The sequence below is a fragment of the Haliotis asinina genome, chromosome 2, assembly GCF_037392515.1.
Source record: "Haliotis asinina isolate JCU_RB_2024 chromosome 2, JCU_Hal_asi_v2, whole genome shotgun sequence".
Classification (NCBI taxonomy): domain Eukaryota; kingdom Metazoa; phylum Mollusca; class Gastropoda; order Lepetellida; family Haliotidae; genus Haliotis; species Haliotis asinina.
Window position 1 is genome coordinate 66,753,922 of NC_090281.1, and position 21,376 is coordinate 66,775,297.

At 39.4% G+C, this 21,376-nt stretch overlaps 1 protein-coding gene, 10 non-coding genes and 2 pseudogenes across 11 annotated transcripts in view; 8 read left to right on the top strand and 5 right to left on the bottom strand.

The window, feature by feature from the left end:
• Positions 1-4,815, top strand: part of LOC137274184 (CD109 antigen-like) — a 38,569-nt gene extending 33,754 nt beyond the window's left edge. Inside the window, exons 33-36 of the mRNA XM_067807228.1 lie at positions 947-1,204; positions 1,490-1,592; positions 1,887-2,007; positions 3,645-4,815. Coding sequence (XP_067663329.1) covers positions 947-1,204; positions 1,490-1,592; positions 1,887-1,972 — 447 coding nt within the window. The 3' untranslated portion in view covers positions 1,973-2,007; positions 3,645-4,815. The remainder of the gene's footprint in view (positions 1-946; positions 1,205-1,489; positions 1,593-1,886; positions 2,008-3,644) is intronic.
• Positions 4,816-15,742: 10,927 nt separating this feature from the next.
• Positions 15,743-15,941, bottom strand: LOC137275244 (small nucleolar RNA U3; annotated as a pseudogene).
• A 776-nt stretch (positions 15,942-16,717) lies between these two features.
• Trnav-cac (transfer RNA valine (anticodon CAC)) lies at positions 16,718-16,790 on the top strand. Its single transcript has one exon. It is a non-coding gene; the product is annotated as a tRNA-Val (tRNA).
• Positions 16,791-16,955: 165 nt separating this feature from the next.
• On the bottom strand, positions 16,956-17,175 carry LOC137274951 (small nucleolar RNA U3). Its single transcript, XR_010956283.1, has one exon. It is a non-coding gene; the product is annotated as a small nucleolar RNA U3 (small nucleolar RNA).
• Positions 17,176-17,738: 563 nt separating this feature from the next.
• On the top strand, positions 17,739-17,811 carry Trnav-aac (transfer RNA valine (anticodon AAC)). The gene has a single exon. It is a non-coding gene; the product is annotated as a tRNA-Val (tRNA).
• Positions 17,812-18,028: 217 nt separating this feature from the next.
• On the top strand, positions 18,029-18,101 carry Trnav-cac (transfer RNA valine (anticodon CAC)). Its single transcript has one exon. It is a non-coding gene; the product is annotated as a tRNA-Val (tRNA).
• A 165-nt stretch (positions 18,102-18,266) lies between these two features.
• LOC137274952 (small nucleolar RNA U3) lies at positions 18,267-18,486 on the bottom strand. The gene has a single exon (XR_010956284.1). It is a non-coding gene; the product is annotated as a small nucleolar RNA U3 (small nucleolar RNA).
• Positions 18,487-19,049: 563 nt separating this feature from the next.
• On the top strand, positions 19,050-19,122 carry Trnav-aac (transfer RNA valine (anticodon AAC)). The gene has a single exon. It is a non-coding gene; the product is annotated as a tRNA-Val (tRNA).
• Positions 19,123-19,339: 217 nt separating this feature from the next.
• Positions 19,340-19,412, top strand: Trnav-cac (transfer RNA valine (anticodon CAC)). Its single transcript has one exon. It is a non-coding gene; the product is annotated as a tRNA-Val (tRNA).
• A 165-nt stretch (positions 19,413-19,577) lies between these two features.
• LOC137274954 (small nucleolar RNA U3) lies at positions 19,578-19,797 on the bottom strand. Its single transcript, XR_010956286.1, has one exon. It is a non-coding gene; the product is annotated as a small nucleolar RNA U3 (small nucleolar RNA).
• Positions 19,798-20,360: 563 nt separating this feature from the next.
• On the top strand, positions 20,361-20,433 carry Trnav-aac (transfer RNA valine (anticodon AAC)). Its single transcript has one exon. It is a non-coding gene; the product is annotated as a tRNA-Val (tRNA).
• Positions 20,434-20,650: 217 nt separating this feature from the next.
• On the top strand, positions 20,651-20,723 carry Trnav-cac (transfer RNA valine (anticodon CAC)). Its single transcript has one exon. It is a non-coding gene; the product is annotated as a tRNA-Val (tRNA).
• Positions 20,724-20,892: 169 nt separating this feature from the next.
• LOC137275240 (small nucleolar RNA U3) lies at positions 20,893-21,079 on the bottom strand (annotated as a pseudogene).
• Between the last annotated feature and the right edge of the window lie 297 nt (positions 21,080-21,376).

Below are 21,376 nucleotides of genomic sequence, written 5' to 3' on the forward strand. Positions count from 1 at the left end.
GGAACAAGTCAATCAGCCTTGTCACATCTCTCTTCTCTCTATTGACACAACTACGCATACTCCATTGTTTAGGCTTGTCGTATTGATTCAGTTGACTGAACTTTATTAACATATTTTTAATATGCGTCATTCTGAAAAGTGTCCAGTCATAACAATAAGTTTCATGTATCCACTTCACAGAACCTGTAACTATTCAAAAGTATCTGCTGATTTAGGTCCAATTAGGACGCCAGGCCGGCAGTTGTAACGTTCTACTGTGAAAATTTAAAACCTTTGCCACTTGAGGATTTGAGCCAAGTTAAGCTGATCAGGACATGACTGTGATGCTTTTATAATGGGCGTGTATCAGATACTGTATTTTAAGTGATAACAATTGACACTTGTTTCAGAAAGCATGATATCTGGTTATACATCATGTTAATTAAAGGCATCTGTCACTAATTGCTGCGACAGGATGCGCTGAATGCAAGTTAAGATCCAGGTTTCAACACATTAAGGTCTGAAACCATATACATGTGCGTGTTAGTTGCACCAATGTTTTAAAACATCACCCATTACTTTGAGCCTCGTGGTGCCTGAAGCTGCTTTACTGTGCAGAAAGATGCTCCAAGAGTGGTTAAAGACAAGCTGTTGCCCTCATTGCGGCAATCAGCTTTCATTCCATACTTTATAAACCACATACTGTTGAGTATACAGTTCATATCTTTTTCAGGTATGCCTTCCAAATATGTGACTTCATTCTGTTAGCTTTTGATCATGTTCAATATCCTTACAATGAAGTACGTATACATGAAACTGCAATTGTCAAAGCATAAAACGATAATCATTTATGTGTAGTTCTTTCAACTTTGCAATTCATTTATGGGCGTACTGCCGTCTTACTGAATAAAATGTGTGTCTGTTTGGACTATGATTCTCTAAAAGGATGTTATGCATTGTTCTGCAGGGACTTAAACAGTATAATGAAATCCAACCTTCTACTAATCCTAAGTTCGGACTGCGGGCAGAAGTCCTCGAACAGACAGACATGAGATTTGTGTTGAGGACGTGTTTCCTCCATCTTGAGGAGGGAAGTAGTGGAATGAGTATTCTCAACATTGGTATACCTACTGGCTTTGATCCGGACCTAAACGAGAGGAACCATACTGTAGTCTTTTCACGCTCAGAGAGAAATGGAAATGTTCTCACACTTTACTTCAATAGCGTGAGTATACTAATGCATTGCCATTCCCCTGGAGCTGCGAAGGTGATTCATTTATGTGAATGACTTAACTGTGAATCAGATTTTGTCAAGAGAGCAGTACATCCACTGTATATACAGGAGAACATACCATTACATTTGGTGGATTAAATATGTGTTTAAGGATAAGTTAGTATAGATACATTACATAGATATAGATTAAAAGATTTGACATTTTGTCCATATGTGCTACCACGACTTTAGGTGTGGTTTGTTGGCCAGTGGTTTGATGTACATGCGTGTTCCCAGATTTCAGATAGCGAGGGGTGTATCAACACTGCGATGACTATGGCTAATGTTGTAATTGACACAAGACCTAGAACGGTGACACTTCAAGAATACTATGAACCAGGTACAGTCTTGTTAACAGTTTTACTGTTTTCAGCACAGGCATTCACACTGAGGGAAGTTTTGTCAACAAATATTTAAAGATGTGCAACCAAACAGTTTCTTATATTTAAAAGTGTATTATGTATTGTGAAGTGTTCACATTCTTAGACCTGTTTGGTGGCGAGACAATAAATATCATGTGTTAAAGAGAGCAGTGTATTATATTTTGCTGGAATAGTAAGTATTAGAAATTCCAGCAGCTGAGAGTGAACACCAAATGGTAATGTGTTCATGATTTGTTGCTTTTGTATTTCAGATAATTCTGTTTCTGTCCTTTATGGACTGAGGCCCCCAGACATGTGTAGTGTATGTCGGGCATGCAGCACGCGATGTCTAAACTAGATTCAACCGGCAATGTAGTTAACATTGTTAACAATGTAAGTGGAGTGAGTGAGTGAGTAAGTGAGTCTAGTTTTACGCCGCACTCAGTAATATTCCACCTATATGGCGACGGTCTGTAAATAATCGAGTCTGGACTAGACAATCCAGTGATCAACAGCATGAACATCGATCTGCGCAATTGGGAACTGATGACATGTTTCAACCAAGTCAGCGAGTCTGACCCCCCGTTCCCGTAAGTCGCCTCTTGCGACAAGCATAGTCGTCTTTTATGGAAAGCATGGGTTGCTGAAGGCCTATTCTACCCCGGGACCTTCTGGGGTCCAATGTAAGTGGAACACTACAGTACACAGTTGAGGACACAGATAAGTCTCACCTCATATAAAAATTCAGATATATACACATAATATACATAAAATGAGCCATCCTTTCAGGGTTGTGAGAAACTACATTTAAGGTATATTTTAAAAAAGTGACATGTATGGTCAAAGTAACAATGTAATGTTAGCCATATGAGAGGTGTTTTCTTTTTTAAGCATGTAAAAGCAGGTTTTGGTTGTAAAATAAACATATTCTTTAAAAAAGGGAAACCATTTTGTTTCATTTTAGGAACTCTTGTGTCAAACTCAGTGGCTGCTTGCATCTTGTATGTCCAGTTGTGATTTTTACATAGTTGAAAACCAGAGTATATACTTTGTCACCAAAATAATAACAGTATGATGAATGATTAAAACGTGTGAAGAATATGTACAACCATAAATCGCATCCGATACTGTCATATAAGTGGACTTTTTCATATCCTAGCTGTTATATTTCTTCATATGTATCGTTCATGGGTGCCGAAGAAACATAACACGTAAACACTCACAAGTTATACATCAATACACACAGTCAATGCGACAACATCCTCAGCAGGTATTTGTGAAGCGTGGCTGAGTGGAGGGGTTTAATGCCACTTTGAACAGCATATCGGTTGTATCTTTCATTATGTGTCAGTTTAATGCCACTTTGTACGGCATATCGGTTGTATCTTTCATTATGTGTCAGTTTAATACCACTTTGAACAGCATATCGGCTGTATCTTTCATTATGTGTCAGCTTAATTTTGGAAGAATGTCATAAACCGTGCAGGTATTAAAAGTTTACTACTTTATGAAACTAAAGAGTATGGATGTGTACTACTTTATGAAACTAAAGAGTATGGATGTGTACTACTTTATGAAACTAAAGAGTATGGATGTGTACTACTTTATGAAACTAAAGAGTATGGATGTGTACTACTTTATGAAACTAAAGAGTATGGATGTGCACTACTTTATGAAACTAAAGAGTATGGATGTGTACTACTTTATGAAACTAAAGAGTATGGATGTGTACTACTTTATGAAACTAAAGAGTATGGATGTGTACTACTTTATGAAACTAAAGAGTATGGATGTGTACTGATTAACCAGATATCGTTAGCTGTATTTTAATCCTCATCTATAGGATGCATGCACAAATCGTTACATTGTTATATTGAAGACAACTATACCCCATTTTCAAATGATCATATTAAATGAAGTGAACAATTTATCAGAAGTGTTTGGTATCATGATCCAGAAACGCAATGTGTGTTTAGTGTTCAGTTATTTACTCCATGGATTTATCATGATAATTGACATTTACCTTTCAGAGGACGCAGCTAATGTTACACCTGCCTTCAAAAAAGACCTGTTGTGTTGGAATATGTCATGAACTTACCTGTGCTCGCTGGCATGTCTTGCAAATCCTGCTTCAACGAATGGAGCACATTCTTCAAATGAATTCTGCATTTTTGTGCTTTTATTAAATTCCCAACTAGTTTTACTATGCAAATATATCTACTTTGCTAATTCCCTTGTTGCGTTTTTGAACAAAAGAGAGTCTCAGATCCAAAATTGTATCAGACTCAAGTCTTCTTTCTTTCAAATTCTTTCATAAAACAAATATATTGCCACATGCATTGCAGATAGCACTGAAAGGGCTGTAGTGCAGTAGTGGTGTTTTTTTCGAGATTCAAGTGTTTTTATAGGATCTACTATATATACACGTTAAATGGATATTTGTGAGAAGACATCAGCAGTTTTCTGTAAGTGTGCTAACCACATGTAGTCATATAGGTCATTGAAATCCATCCAAGTGTGAAACTTTATCTATGTTTAGACATCTGTAATGCTCTGTGTATGTAATGCAACTTTCATGACCTTTCTAAGCTAAGAAGCATGCACGTTTATGGACAATAAGTGTTTAATGTTTCCGTGTACAGGTTGACCTTGTCATAGATTCTAAAATGTCCGTTTATAATTACAATGATATGTGTTGTGAACAAGGCTCCTTTGCAGTAGCATGACACCAAGATTCCTCGATTTCCCATTGGTGATGTATTGTATTTAGCTTGGTCATATTTCCATTTATGTTGCACTATGAACGAACCATTACGCTTTTTTCCTAGCTTTGATATTAAAATTCTAACTATAACCTAGCATCTGGAAATTCATATATTGATATTTGATACCGCCAGACACCTGGCTTGAGACATAGAAGAGGAAGCTGTTTTTGTGTTGGTTTGTTTTTCGCTTGTTTTATTTGTTTTTTTTAGACTTTTTCAGTTATTAGTACTTTTTAGCGCCGAGCTATCTCCGAATTGTGCGTATCGTTGGATATTTTCAAAAGTAGTGCCTCGCTTTCAAGCTTGTTTGTTCAATTGTAATCTTTCTTATAATTTGGAAGTTCTGCTATCCCTCGAATTCAAGGTGTGTAAATGTGTTATCAAGACTATCGTGTACTGTGCTTTTCTTTCAAGAAATAAACGCCTTGAATACCTAGTAAAGCATTCATGTTTTGTGTCGCTTTTATTTAACGTACAAGTGAGTGTGAATATTGCTTTCTCAGTGACCCCTCCATGCGTGAAACTCCATATTCCGTACCACAATAATATTGGCATTATTTCATTATGAAATATTTTCTGAACTACGCCAAATGGGAGTGAAGGATCAAATTTGATTAACTTATATACTGGGAACAAAGCCCCTTCCTAGCTTGAACTGAACGACTTTCACAAGTTTTAGACCAAACTAATCTTGAAAAATACAGTACCAAGATACTTATAGTAAGTAATTATTTTAACCTTTTTTATCCTCGTAAAGCCACTTCTCTTCTCTCTTTAAATACCCACCATTTCGAAACACTATTATATTTGATTTTTCAAAGTTAGCCTCTAAACTCACCTTCAAACAGTACATATTCAGAAAATCTATTTTTTTTGTTAGAGCCCATTAACTGAATCGTCTACCAACACAATGTCATCACCAAACAACGAGAGAATATCTTCAGTTTCTTCAGTGACAAAAATACCTCTTAGGCTACTATTTCTAAATTCTACCGCCAACCCATTAATGAAGAGAATGAATACAACAGGACCTAATTTACAGCCTTGACGAACGCCGCAAGATGTTGGAAAACGATTAAGAGATTATACATTTTACCAACAACACACTTATTATGTAACGCATAGCTTCTGCCTATCTACATATCAAACGCCTTGCGAAAATCAATGAAGGCGGCATAGCACCGATGACTTGACTTTCGTAGATATTTTTGACTCAAAGATTGTGACACAAAAATATTAATAGCCTGTGACTCATGAATTATAAAATTAGCTTGTGTCCAAATTCGTTAAAGACTCCAATATAGATCTAAAAGCCTTGCCAAAATATGTTAATAAGAGAAATATCTCGATAGCTGTTTGGGTCTGAATTATCCCCCTGATCAAAGGGAGGTAGAATCATATCAGTACTCCACGAATCCGGAAACAGCCCTTTATCTCAAACTGAATGAAAAAAATTTCTAAATAAGGAGCTACACAAATCCCATTTTTAAAGAACTTAGTTGGTGTCCCGTTTGGAGCCGTCGCTTTACCCAAGTTCAGGAATTAATTGCTTTCCTTACTTCACCATGTGTAATGGGATCTGACCAAATGCAAGAGTTATTACAATCAATACATTCGACAGAATCATGGTTGCTAATGAAATTAAACACACACTCTCTAAATTCAGAAATAACGTTAACATTATCAAGTTGAGGATTTAACCAATCTTTGAAATAAGAAAACTAAGATTCAGTAGGTGTATTGTTGAAGCTGCGAGAACATAATAAAGACTTCAATTTACTCAAAAATTCTTTACTCCAAAATACTTTACAATTTTTCTCATCCGTTGCACACTTAGTTTCATATACGATTTTTTATACAGCATAATTTTATCTTTACAAACATTTCGGTAAAGCTCTTTCGCTTCTTCATATCTTCTTAAATTATCTTTAGATATATACGTTCTGAAGAAATTCAGATGAAAATCTTTTTACATTTTAGTTCCAAACAATCTTTATCAAACAACACAGGTTGCACTTTCTCTGCATGCGTCAGTTTTAAAACATGAATATAGTCTTCTCCTGCATAATATATTAAATCATAAAGTCTAACAACAGATGCATTAACACTATTGTGTAGAATGTTCAAAATAGAACCAGTGACATCTTGAGCAGAATTTGAGTTCAACCTTCCAATAAACAACTGCCGACCACTATCAACAACCAAATCAAATCTGTCATGCTCAGGCATGGTTAGCTGTAGGTCACATGATATAGGAAGATGATCCGACGTAAACATTGGCCACGAAATCAAAAGTAGATGAAGACGCTAATTTATAGTCCACTAAACTTGTGCCGTTATTGTTAATACAAGGAAAGAAGCCCTTGTTAGCGTTTGGTTTACTTCCATTGACAATAAGGATTCCCCAAAATTTATATAATTCTAATAACAATAGTCCAAAATGATATGTCTCTTCATTCTGGGAAATTACTTCCAAGTTATAAACATCTCTAAGATGTCAGCATCACCATGTTCATCTAAAAGGTAGTCATCATTCCGATCTGCATTAAAATCATGAAGCAAAACAAAATTCTCGATGCTGTCAATTTGACATGAAATGCACGTGAGTTTTGAGTCAAGGTCATCAGCGTTATTCGGCCCCGGTGAGCTATATAACGGTGATCTCTGAGACAAAATGAAGACAGAGCTTAAAATAACTGAGAGAAGATCATAATCAGCTGGTTGTAGATGAAAGAAGACACAATTATACTCCTCGCCATGTAATCCTACAAACAGCTCGGAATAGCAACGTCTCACATACACGACTCCACGTGGGTATCTCTCGCTATCATACTGTCGTCTTGCTGGAGAAACAGTCGTATCCTGGAAGCAAGCTCACAATACTATCACTATTACACTCCACTGTTTCAACTAGGCACGTTACAACAAAACTGCAACAGAGTAATTTAAAAGTAGCTTCGTTCATTATTGAGTGAAGCCCTTGAACGTTCCAAGCACACACACTGAGCTTCTCCTTTACATTGTTCGTGTTGACACGTACTTCCTCAGCGTAGCAGTTAGACAGTGGATCATAATCTATCCAGACGACTTGTCACCTGGCCCGAACTCTATGAGTAAGCTGTATCGTGTGTACCTCTGACTCGACGGGTACTTATCCGCTTGTACATGTACAGAAAGTATCTGACCATAAGCTCTGTATCAGACCAGTTTTCGTTCAGAGTCCCTTGTAGCCCAAGTATTATAATGTTGTTTCGGCAACTTCCGCTTTTTGCTGTCCAGAACAGATTCCAGGCTGTCCAGGCGGCAGCCGTCGAACCATTCCGTTTTCTTCCTACAACTCCCACTTAAACCCCTACTGGAAACAATACGGCTTACATAATGTTCACTATGAAATGAGAGCTGCCAGGCGACTCTGGTCTGCTGATGGTAAGCCAAGAGGTCGTAACTCCACAACATATGTTGAATATAAAACAGTCAAAAAAGAGTTCAGGCGTCAGCATAGGATCGCTAAAAGAAGATATAACAAGGAGGTGAGAACTGAACTAGCGCAGTCCTGTGAAGCAGATATTAACACTTTTTATAAAACTGTTAGAAAACAAAAACGTCAAAATAGATCAGTGACTAAGCTCTCTTACCGTAATCAAACAGAAACTTCTACGTCTGGCATATGCAAACTGTGGGGCAACTACTACGCCGACCTGTCGCTGCCCTACCACTCTGAAAGTTTTAATGAGCATTTCAAAAGTCACATAAGCGAAAAACTAAAGACAATCATGGATAATAAGGATAAACAAACTGACACGGACGAAAAGCTATACAAAACTATAGATCCTGGTGAAATCTCTTTGCAAATACGCAATCTATGTAAGAATAAAAGTCCGGGTCCAGATAACATATGTAATGAACATTTGTTGTTTGCAAGCGATTGCCTTCTTGAAAAACTTACTATTCTATTTAATATTATTCTCGAAACGGGATATTTACCAAAGAACTATAGACTTGGAATGGTAATCTCTATATATAAAGGCAAAAAAGAAAAATCAGATCCAAAAAGCTATAGAGGCATTACTTTAACATCGTGATGGGAAAATTACTTGAAAAAGAAAATTACTTGAAAAAGTAATTTTAAAAAGGTTTGAACAATGGTGCAACACACACTGTCCATTTTTTCCAGACCCTCTACAATTCGGATTCCGAAAAGAAGATGGAGCTGTTATGTCCGTATTTACATTACATGAATGTGTTCATTATTATCTGTCTAACAAATCATCTGTTTACGCAGCTTTCCTTGACAATGAAAAAGCCTTCGATCGTATCTGGCATGCTGGTCTCTTTGTAAAACTATATGAACTAGGCATAAAGGGGAATCTGTGGAATCTTCTCTATCAAAGTTACAGCAGTAGCTATGCGTATGTCACATACAGTGGTGAAATGTCAAATAGTTATCCTATCAAACAAGGTGTAGGGCAAGGACGAGTGCTGTCGTCATGGTTCTTTCTTGTTTACATCAATGATCTGATCCGTGAACTTAGGAGAGAAGACTGTGGTCTTGTTATATATGGGATCAAAATTTCAGTTATCATGCTCGCTGACGATACTGCACTAGTCAGCTCCACACCGAAAGGACTACAAATTGCTCTCAACACTGTTACGCAATATGCTTCTGATTGGAGATTAACATACAATGCCACCAAAAGTCACGCACTGCTATTTAGTAGACTGATTTCCCACCAAAACCCCACTACGTTCCCATACAAATGTCTGATAGTGTTACGTATAGGAGAGTAATTCTGAACTCAAAACTAACATGTATAAACATGATAACGCGATGCTGTCAAAGCGCAAGACGCACAGTCAGCTCCCTAAAATCTGTAGGATTAAATAGCTATGATCTCCATCCCATTGTATGTGTTAAAATATGGCACCGGATGATTTTCTCCACTAGTTTCTATGCATATGAGTTGCTTAGCGGCATACGCGCCAGAGATACCATTCAGTTAGAGAATACGCATTTTGCTAGAGTCATTCAAGGTTTAGACCACAAATCATCAACTGACACTACAATAGCTAACCTAGGAATGTGGTCACTAACAGGATTCATTGACAAGTGCAGACTACTCCTCCTCGGAAGGCTTTGCACAAACTTATGTTTTTCTACCATGAAACATATAGTATGTTCGTACTTAGCGACAGCCAATATTAATAATACAAATACTAGCACCAGTATATGTGATACAATGATAGCAACTGCCTCTAAGTACAACCTTCATAATGTCATTTCGATCTTTATCAGTACTGGAACATTCCCCTGCAAAACCGAATAGAGAAGAATGGTATGTAACGCAACATCCATGTTTGAGGAAAATGGGTGGAAAAGCAAATTATTACTAAGAGAAGATATGGTCAGATACGGGTTAACACATTCAAAACTTAAGTTTCATATACTATGGAGATTAGCGCTAGCATATCCACATCTTAGATATTGCATCCAATGCTCTCTAGAGATAGCTTCTAGACCAATTATATCTCGCGAATGTTCCAGATGTGGTAGACATGCATTTGATTATGACAGACATGTACTTTTGCACTGTGAGTACTATGTAGCTGAACGAAATGAATTCTTCTCCACCCTCATTGACCAACTGGATGTTGACAATTATGTTCAAATTGAACTTTTGGATGAAAATGAAATGCTTGCACTATTCTGGGGAGCGGCTCAAACATTACCTGTTATTGTTAACCAGACCACTTGGGAAAATGTGTCATTATTATTTTGTAAATATGTATTTCATCTTAAGAATGTGTTGGACAGTCCTCTCTTTTCTGTGAAGCAATAACCGGCAGTTTGTGTACGTATGTCACTGAATAGTTACTTACACAGCTTGTGACGTTAGCATTGATATTTCTATTCCTGTATATATTAACATTATGTGTTTGCTCTGAGTAACATCAGAGATACTGTAAATCTTCGTATGTAAATTCTGGAGGAAATAAAGAAATTCATTCATTCATTCATTCATTCATTCATTCATTCATTCATTCATTCATTCATTTATAATGATGTTTCGGCAACTTCCGCTTTTTGCTGTCCAGAACAGATTCCAGGCTGTCCAGACGGCAGCAAAGACTTTTGCTCTCTAATTTCAGTTTGTCGTAATCTTCTCTTAATCCTCTCATTGCTGCCGCCGAACCCATTCGACAGAACTGTAGCCTAATGACATCCCTAAACATAACTTGCAACAACTATTTACCAAACATGATTTACGTATGGCTTGAATTACGTATGGAATGAACAAATTCTCAGCTTTCTAAATATATCAAGTTTCAGAAGTTTTTTGTACCTCAAAACGAAACGCCCACGAATTAAAAAGTGCATTAGCTAATTTTATCGGCACAAGGCTCCCGCCACGGCCATTGTTTATGCGAGACGCTTCACGTTCAGCTACATTAAGTCCGATTTTTTCATCGCAGTGTTATAATTTTTTTTAACTGACCCAAATTTGTTATTTTTTTATAATATAATCACTTTATGTGAAGATATTAATCACAAAAACGTGAACGGTTGTTACATCGTCGACTGACTGACACGGAAACTGTCATAGCAACGGTGGTAAACAAACACATCAACATATTTGGAAAATCCGCTTTTCGTGGATGACACGTGTGGGCGTGGCTAACTCGCTAATTTGTTGTTGAATCACTTTCACACATAACCACATATCCAAGCTAATAAATGAAAACGATTGATAAAATCTAAAACATAGATGCAACGCAATAACGGCTATAGGTTGCAATGACCAAGTGTTACATATATCCAAACGAAGTAAGGAAGTAGTTTCATCCTACCGTTACTTAGGTTTAACATTTACTCCGAAACTTGTATGGAGTAAGGCGCAAACAATACTAGCATCCCAGGCAAACAAGGCAATATTAGCAATTAATGGTTTCCAGAGGAAAGTGGGTAATATTTCCTGTCCAGACCTCTTTAAGATATTCGATTCAATGCTTACCCCTATTTTATGTTATGGTTCAGAAGTCTGGGGATTATCTTATTGTAAAACTGTCGAATCTGTTCATCTTGCTTTCTGCAAATATTTTCTTAAAGTCAACAAATCCACTTCATCAAATATGGTTTTAGGAGAATGTGGTAGGTATCCACTACAGCGTGTGTACACAACAAAGGTTATTAAGTATTGGTGTCACTTATTGCAGCTACCCAAAGATAGATTACCATACCAGTCCTACATGATGCTTAAGGCACTTGATGAGTGTGGGAGAATTACATGGGCTAGTAAGGTTAAACATTTACTATTCCAGTTTGGTTTTGGTTATGCCTGGTTAAGTCACAATGTTGGAGATTCAAAGGTTTTCATATCTATGTTCAAACAGCGGTTATGTGATAATTTACAGCAGACATGGTACTCCTCTCTAGAGTCTTCACCCAAATGTTACCTCTACAAATCGTACAAATCTTTGTTGGATGTTGAAAAGTACCTACCATGTGATTTACCTCTTTATGTAAGAACTGCTATTTCTAGATTTAGATGTTCAAACTTCAAAATTGCCATAGAAACTGGAAGATACACTAATACTGATAGACATCTAAGACTGTGTAGCCACTGCAAAAATAATAATGTAAATGTCATTGAGGATGAATTCCATATTTTATTGGAATGCCCACTATATGCAGATATTAGAACGAAATACCTTAGTAATACGCTAAAGAAACCACACAACCTCATGTCTGTTGTTAACATTTTTAAAGATCCCAACACAAATACTCTCCATAATGTTGGACATTTCCTCTTTCATGCTGAAAAGAGGATCCATTTAAAATATGCTCAGCGACTGTAATTGAATTATGTTTGTATTTTGGGCCTGTGGCCTTTATACAGAATAAAAAATGTCTATGTCTATGTCTATGTCTATGTCTATATATCCAAACGATATTGCAATACTTGCATTGTTTTCCTCGATTGTGGAAACCGGACCACCACGCCTCTCGCTAAATATGGATGCCTTCAAGAAATTTCCCGAATTATTTTCCCGCCAAATAATTAGAAATGACGTAATTAGCAATTATATACACCCTCACTTTTCATTGACCTGGGTAGTCACGGTTCATAGAAATCTCCCTCAGTCTTAATATTTTTGTATTTTTGTAACCCGCACTTGATCTAGAACTTAGATTTGCATAATGGCTTCCGCGATCGAAGATTTTCGCAAACTTTTCGGAAACTCGGATAGTGAAGGTGAAGAAGACTTTTTCGGGTTCGAGGACATGGATTTCGAAGAAGTTGAAAATTTGGACCTTGGGGACGATGAAGAAGATTTTTTGGAGGACCCCTCAGTCGGAGTGAGTGAAACGCCATGACTACAAGATTTTGGCCAAGAAATACAGGTGAAACTTTGAGTGAGTATGATGCTTTTTCTCTCTTTTTCAATGGTGAAGTGTTTGACTTGCTTGTTACTGAAACGAACAGGTATGCAGCACAATTTATAGCTGAAACGATGGAAACGTTGAAGGTACATCCACGTACTAAGAATTGGAAACCGGTTGATACCTCCGAAATGAGGGCTTTCATTTCTATACTTTTAGTGATGGGTTTGTCAAAGAAACCATCGTATGAATCTTACTGGTCAAGTGACCCACTACTCGAATGTAAAGGGTTCAAAGCTATCATGGCAAGGGATAGATTTATTCAGATACTTATGTGTTTTCACTTAAATGACAATGCCAAAGATTTCCCCAAAGAGGACCCAAGACATGACAAACTTTTCAAAATAAGACAACTCATGAAAATTCTTGTTCCAGGATGGCAGAGGCACTTCCACCCAGACAGGGAGGTATCAGTGGACGAGAGTATGATTCCTTACAAGGGACGAACAGGTTTGCTGCAGTATATCAAATAAGCCACATAAGTGGGGTATCAAGTCTTGGGGTCTGGCAGACAGAAGGACTGGGTACATGTGGAATATACACAGGGAGACAGGAGGGAGGGAGACCACATGGTTTGACGTACGAGGTGGTGTAAGTGGCGGAAGAAGGTGTTTTTGTACCTGATGGAAGTTTCATTTAGTAATGCTCTGATAATCTTCAAAGCTGCAAACCCAGGTAAGAGAGTACGTTCTGAAAAGTTCAAACTGGTCTTTGCAACCAGGTGCCTGGAGGGTTACGAGCGACAGGGAAGAGCACGATCTCGACGTCCTGCAACCAACCTGGAGCGTCCTGCTAGACTAACAGCTCGCCATTTCCCAGGTAAGACCCAGGATAAAACTCCGAAAGGTAAGATCTCGTGCAATGATTGTGTGGTTTTTTCGTTCAGAGGTGCCAAAAGACATCAGACCACATTCATTTGCAAGAGCTGTAATGTTCACATGTGCCCTGTACCATGCTTTGAAAGGTACCATACCTTAATAAATTATAAAATCCAGTGCTACCCAGGTCTCCATGATTAAAAATATCAGTCAAAATGTCCAGTACCTGTTACTACCTTTGTCGTTGTTGTTGCTGTGAAAACAAACACCAAAAACAATTTCATGCAAAAAGAATGTACATATGTTTAGGGACTGTTCATAATATGGATGTGAGTGTGTGTGTGTGTGTGAGTGTGTGTGTGTGTGTGTGTGTGTGTGTGTGTGTGAGTGTGAGTGTGTGTGTGTGCACGCGCGCGTATATGTGAGAGCGAGAGATATTTATTTGTAAGAGGGAAAGGGGCGTCACCAATTTTGTACTGAGGAGGAAGAAAGGTCATCAGTTTTGTGCACATGTACTGGGGATACAGATGTAATCAAACTTTTTACATTTAGTACCTAAAGTTATGTTTAAAAATTGGGAACTGGGGCAGGAGTGTCACTTATTTGGTATGTAAATCATAGGATCGGGACAGTCACATTGTTCATCCTCCTCCATGTAAATCATTATCTCCCCACAGCAATAAGTTATGAACAGTCCGTCAGTTGGTGAATTTATTCTGTAATTATTTATTTTAGTACTTATTCAATTGTATGTAGGACATACATATTTATCTGAAACATATTAGTCAACAATATTTAATTGTTCAAATGTTGTGTCATATTACGCCAACATGTATAGAAATCCATTCAAACACATTCTGCTTCTATCGCGCACCTGTCGACAGCTGGTCACCTTGGGTCGTCATGCCGTTCGGTATGAAAATGTTACTTCTTTGGGGCAGAATATAATTCAAAATATTGTGCAATTGTCTCCTTAACATTATTATCTATAATCAATGATATTCCTATGGGCGTCTTTAGAGTGATCAACATGCGGTATTTCGTCTAATACATCTTCAAACAAATGATACTGACGAACTTCCTTTTCGTGTTGACATATACAAATCCGGGTCACGGGAGCATTGAAGGTGAAACTGGTATAGAAATGTGCGAATTTTATCGCCTGGGCCATATCGTTATCCATTATGGTTTATCATAATTATATGTTTTGTGTATTCTAAAAGATATAAACGAATTACAGTGCTACAAACATACCTACGTATTTTCTGTAATCAAGGAATGAATCGGTTGACGTCTCCCCGTGAGTGACATCACATCCGGCAACTTTTGCCGGAACGGTGTCGTGAACATCTTTCCTATCGTTTATGTATCGTTCTAATAAAGTGATTATGTCAAATCTAACACCCATCGACTAAGGAGATTATCTGCTTTCGATAGATAACACATAAACGATAGAAATAGCAACTTTACTGAGGATTAAATAACAACATTTTAAATCGTGTACAGCGAAGCGCGCCATGTTTGATTTTGATACGTCTGCTTGCAGTACGAGGCGGGTAAATCTGCTCGAACATGGAATATATGGAACCAAACCACTGAAATTTGAGTTGTAGCGTCCTTAATTGTCGTTTGTCATGTCCTGTATTGTTTATGGCATGACACGTTAAATCAAACTAATTATAGTCATTTGAACATATGGCACTATGACATCGAAAATACAAATGTATTTTGACGACAATTTTCGTACAATATATTCCTGTTACAGTTCATAATTTCCCTTCGCGTAGGTGCCATCCAATGAAAAAATATGAATTTTAACTCAGCTATATTGGAGATATTGGAGAATTGATGGATGGAAGCAACAAGGGCTGATTTCACGATTTAAACAGATTCCTGATACAAAACGTATTCCACCTACCATCACGTAATTCAGGGAACTTTACGAATATTTACAATTTTTAAGTTCGTGTCGGCCTTAACCCCTGTGTGTTTGGAAACATTTGGAATTTTTTTTATAGTTATGTTTATTTTTCTGTCTATAATTAATGTTCAAAATATTGGTTCCCTTGTCACGTTTTTATTGGCACACCATCTGTTTGAAATCACCCACCCTCTTTACAATTTATTCAGCAGGCTAAAGGTTAAGTAGGTGTATATTGGATGCGAATCCTACCAAAAGGGTTACTAGCTTGAGGTGGCACTCTCCCTGGTTGGCTTCTCGCTCCTCGTGGGTTGGTAGACTGTCAGTTTTACCTGAAGACATGGCGATGCATACCATAGAATGATCCCTAAAAGTATGATCTTAAGTACTGAGGGCCGGATTTTGTACCTACTTCTTTTCAAAAGGCACGCCCGTGTGGTATGCAATAGCACCTATCATTGTTGGTACACGTCTGGAAAAATCTCCAGCACGACAATCTGTCGTAGACAGGGCCACCTGTGTGCTCTTCGGATTCATTCCACGTTTGTGATTAACTGAAAAGAACAAACAGAGTACAGGCAATCTCAACTGATCAAGTGTTTTGTCAATGTAAATTGTTTTGTGATTACAGCGTATTGGTGGTTATCTCGAATTGGCCGTGGGTATGATTGTGACTGTGACTGCACCAGTGTTAACATCCAAGTTGAAAGAAACAGACGGAGACTTGGTGTGATTCCTCATCACCTGAAAGAGATTTAGCTTGTTTCTCCAACTGCTTGCAAGTGGTTCCGTGGTGTAGTGGTTATCACCTCTGCTTAATACGCAGAGGGCCGAGAGTTCAAGGCTCGCCTGAATCTTCATTCTTTTCGCACGGCCATGAATTGTCATTTTGGCATTCTTTCTTGCTGACAGATCTCAGAGCAGTTGTGTACTGTATCCAATGTGTCCTCGCCGGAACCTTATTTTTTGTTGGAGTTATATTTTGCAATAAGCACAACTCTCTTTCTCAACTTGAAACCTGCCACAAGTGAAGCGGGCTTGTTACAGATTAATTCTTTCCTACTTCTCTCCCTTTAACATGTACACAACCCCGGCTTGTGTTGTGTCAGTGTCAGCGACAGGTATAGGTCATTACAAATACGTGTGCCATGACAGCTAAGGTTCAGTGGTGTAGTGGTTATCACGTCTGCTTCACACGCAGAAGGCCGCGAGTTCGAGCCTCGCCTGAACCTTCCTTTGTTTTTACACCTCCATGAATTGTCGTTTTGCAATTCTTCCTTGGTGACAGATGTCAGAGCAGTTGTGTACTATATCCCATGCGTTATAAGACTCAGGGAGCGTTATATGAGGTTTGCTAACTGGCATTTATTGAGACAGATGAAAATGGGGTTGGCCAAACCACTCAGAATGCCTCTCTTCCCTCCATCTCTGCCACATGTGACTGAGAGGAACGGTCATCAAGAACCAGGGTTAGTAACCTGAGATGGCACTCACCCTGGTTGGCTTCGCGCTCAGAAAGAGAGGCTGTCTATCGTCCTCGTGGTTTGGTAGACTGTCAGTTTTACCTGAAGTCATGGCGATGCATACTATAGAAATGATCCCTAAAAGTATGATCTTAACTACTGCGGGCCGGATTTTGTACCTACTTCTTTTCAAAAGGCACGCCCGTGTGGTATGCAATAGCACCTATCGTTGTTGGTACACGTCTGGAAAAATCTCCAGCACGACAATCTGTCGTAGACAGGGCCACCTGTGTGCTCTTCGGATTCATTCCACGTTTGTGATTAACTGAAAAAAGCACATAGAGTACAGGAAATCTCAACTGATCAAGTGTTTTGTCAATGTAAATTGTTTTGTGATTACAGCGTATTGGTGGTTATCTCCCATTGACCGTGGGTATGATTGTGACTGTGACTGCTCCAGTGTCAACATCCAAGTTGGAAGAACCAGAAGGAGACTTGGTGTGATCGCACATCATTACACCTTAATTAGCCCCACCCCCCACCCACCCACCCAAATCCTCTTTATATAAGCTCCGACTCATGATTCCATTGTGCAAAGTTGTGTTTTTGGATATGTTCAAACCTTATTAATGTAAGGAAATGAAGTAGCAGAGAAGAATATGCTCAAGCTATATCACCTGGAAGAGATTTAGCTTGTTTCTCCAAACGTTTGCAACTGGTTCCGTGGTGTAGTGGTTATCACGTCTGCTTAACACGCAGAAGGCCGCGAGTTCGAGCCTCGCTGGAACCTTCTTTTTTCTTGGGGTTGCATTAGATTTCGCAATAAGCACAACTCTCTTTCTCAACTTGAAACCTACCACAAGTGAAGCGGACTTGTTACAGATGAATTCTTTCCTACTTCTCTCCCTTTAACATGTACGTGGGCCCTCAGCATATCCCCGGCTTGTGTTGTGTCAGTGTCAGCGACAGGTATAGGTCATTACAAATACGTGTGCCATGACAGCTAAGGTTCAGTGGTGCAGTGGTTATCACGTGTGCTTCACACGCAGAAGGCCGCGAGTTCGAGCCTCGCCTAAACCTTCCTTTGTTTTTACACCTCCATGAATTGTCGTTTTGCAATTCTTCCTTGGTGACAGATGTCAGAGCAGTTGTGTACTATATCCCATGCGTTATAAGACTCAGGGAGCGTTATATGAGGTTTGCTAACTGGCATTTATTGAGACAGATGAAAATGGGGTTGGCCAAACCACTCAGAATGCCTCTCTTCCCTCCATCTCTGCCACATGTGACTGAGAGGAACGGTCATCAAGAACCAGGGTTACTATCCTCAGATGGCACTCACCCTGGTTGGCTTCGCGCTCAGAAAGAGAGGCTGTCTATCGTCCTCGTGGTTTGGTAGACTGTCAGTTTTACCTGAAGTCATGGCGATGCATACTATAGAAATGATCCCTAAAAGTATGATCTTAACTACTGCGGGCCGGATTTTGTACCTACTTCTTTTCAAAAGGCACGCCCGTGTGGTATGCAATAGCACCTATCGTTGTTGGTACACGTCTGGAAAAATCTCCAGCACGACAATCTGTCGTAGACAGGGCCACCTGTGTGCTCTTCGGATTCATTCCACGTTTGTGATTAACTGAAAAAAGCACATAGAGTACAGGCAATCTCAACTGATCAAGTGTTTTGTCAATGTAAATTGTTTTGTGATTACAGCGTATTGGTGGTTATCTCCCATTGACCGTGGGTATGATTGTGACTGTGACTGCTCCAGTGTCAACATCCAAGTTGGAAGAACCAGAAGGAGACTTGGTGTGATCGCACATCATTACACCTTAATTAGCCCCACCCCCCACCCACCCACCCAAATCCTCTTTATATAAGCTCCGACTCATGATTCCATTGTGCAAAGTTGTGTTTTTGGATATGTTCAAACCTTATTAATGTAAGGAAATGAAGTAGCAGAGAAGAATATGCTCAAGCTATATCACCTGGAAGAGATTTAGCTTGTTTCTCCAAACGTTTGCAACTGGTTCCGTGGTGTAGTGGTTATCACGTCTGCTTAACACGCAGAAGGCCGCGAGTTCGAGCCTCGCCGGAACCTTCTTTTTTCTTGGGGTTGCATTAGATTTCGCAATAAGCACAACTCTCTTTCTCAACTTGAAACCTACCACAAGTGAAGCGGACTTGTTACAGATGAATTCTTTCCTACTTCTCTCCCTTTAACATGTACGTGGGCCCTCAGCATATCCCCGTCTTGTGTTGTGTCAGTGTCAGCGACAGGTATAGGTCATTACAAATACGTGTGCCATGACAGCTAAGGTTCAGTGGTGCAGTGGTTATCACGTCTGCTTCACACGCAGAAGGCCGCGAGTTCGAGCCTCGCCTGAACCTTCCTTTGTTTTTACACCTCCATGAATTGTCGTTTTGCAATTCTTCCTTGGTGACAGATGTCAGAGCAGTTGTGTACTATATCCCATGCGTTATAAGACTCAGGGAGCGTTATATGAGGTTTGCTAACTGGCATTTATTGAGACAGATGAAAATGGGGTTGGCCAAACCACTCAGAATGCCTCTCTTCCCTCCATCTCTGCCACATGTGACTGAGAGGAACGGTCATCAAGAACCAGGGTTACTATCCTCAGATGGCACTCACCCTGGTTGGCTTCGCGCTCAGAAAGAGAGGCTGTCTATCGTCCTCGTGGTTTGGTAGACTGTCAGTTTTACCTGAAGTCATGGCGATGCATACTATAGAAATGATCCCTAAAAGTATGATCTTAACTACTGCGGGCCGGATTTTGTACCTACTTCTTTTCAAAAGGCACGCCCGTGTGGTATGCAATAGCACCTATCGTTGTTGGTACACGTCTGGAAAAATCTCCAGCACGACAATCTGTCGTAGACAGGGCCACCTGTGTGCTCTTCGGATTCATTCCACGTTTGTGATTAACTGAAAAAAGCACATAGAGTACAGGAAATCTCAACTGATCAAGTGTTTTGTCAATGTAAATTGTTTTGTGATTACAGCGTATTGGTGGTTATCTCCCATTGACCGTGGGTATGATTGTGACTGTGACTGCTCCAGTGTCAACATCCAAGTTGGAAGAACCAGAAGGAGACTTGGTGTGATCGCACATCATTACACCTTAATTAGCCCCACCCCCCGCCCACCCACCCAAATCCTCTTTATATAAGCTCCGACTCATGATTCCATTGTGCAAAGTTGTGTTTTTGGATATGTTCAAACCTTATTAATGTAAGGAAATGAAGTAGCAGAGAAGAATATGCTCAAGCTATATCACCTGGAAGAGATTTAGCTTGTTTCTCCAAACGTTTGCAACTGGTTCCGTGGTGTAGTGGTTATCACGTCTGCTTAACACGCAGAAGGCCGCGAGTTCGAGTCTCGCCGGAACCTTCTTCTTTCTTGGGGTTGCATTAGATTTCGCAATAAGCACAACTCTCTTTCTCAACTTGAAACCTACCACAAGTGAAGCGGACTTGTTACAGATGAATTCTTTCCTACTTCTCTCCCTTTAACATGTACGTGGGCCCTCAGCATATCCCCGTCTTGTGTTGTGTCAGTGTCAGCGACAGGTATAGGTCATTACAAATACGTGTGCCATGACAGCTAAGGTTCAGTGGTGCAGTGGTTATCACGTCTGCTTCACACGCAGAAGGCCGCGAGTTCGAGCCTCGCCTAAACCTTCCTTTGTTTTTACACCTCCATGAATTGTCGTTTTGCAATTCGTCCTTGGTGACAGATGTCAGAGCAGTTGTGTACTATATCCCATGCGTTATAAGACTCAGGGAGCGTTATATGAGGTTTGCTAACTGGCATTTATTGAGACAGATGAAATGGGGTTGGACAAAGCACTCAGAATGCCTCTCTTCCCTCCATCTCTGCCACATGTGACTGAGAGGAACGGTCATCAAGAACCAGGGTTACTAACCTCAGATGGCACTCACCCTGGTTGGCTTCGCGCTCAGAAAGAGAGACTGTCAGTTTTACCTGAAGTCATGGCGATACATACTAAAGAAATGATCCCTAAAAGTGTGATCTTAACTACTGCAGGCCGGATTTTGTACCTACCTCTTTTCAAAAGGCACGCCCGTGTGGTATGCAATAGCACCTATCGTTGTTGGTACACGTCTGGAAAAATCTCCAGCACGACAATCTGTCGCAGACAGGGCCACCTGTGTGCTCTAGGGATTCATTCCACGTTTGTGATTAACTGAAAAAAGCACATAGAGTACAGGCAATCTCAACTGATCAAGTGTTTTGTCAATGTAAATTGTTTTGTGATTACAGCGTATTGGTGGTTATCTCCCATTGACCGTGGGTATAATTGTGACTGTGA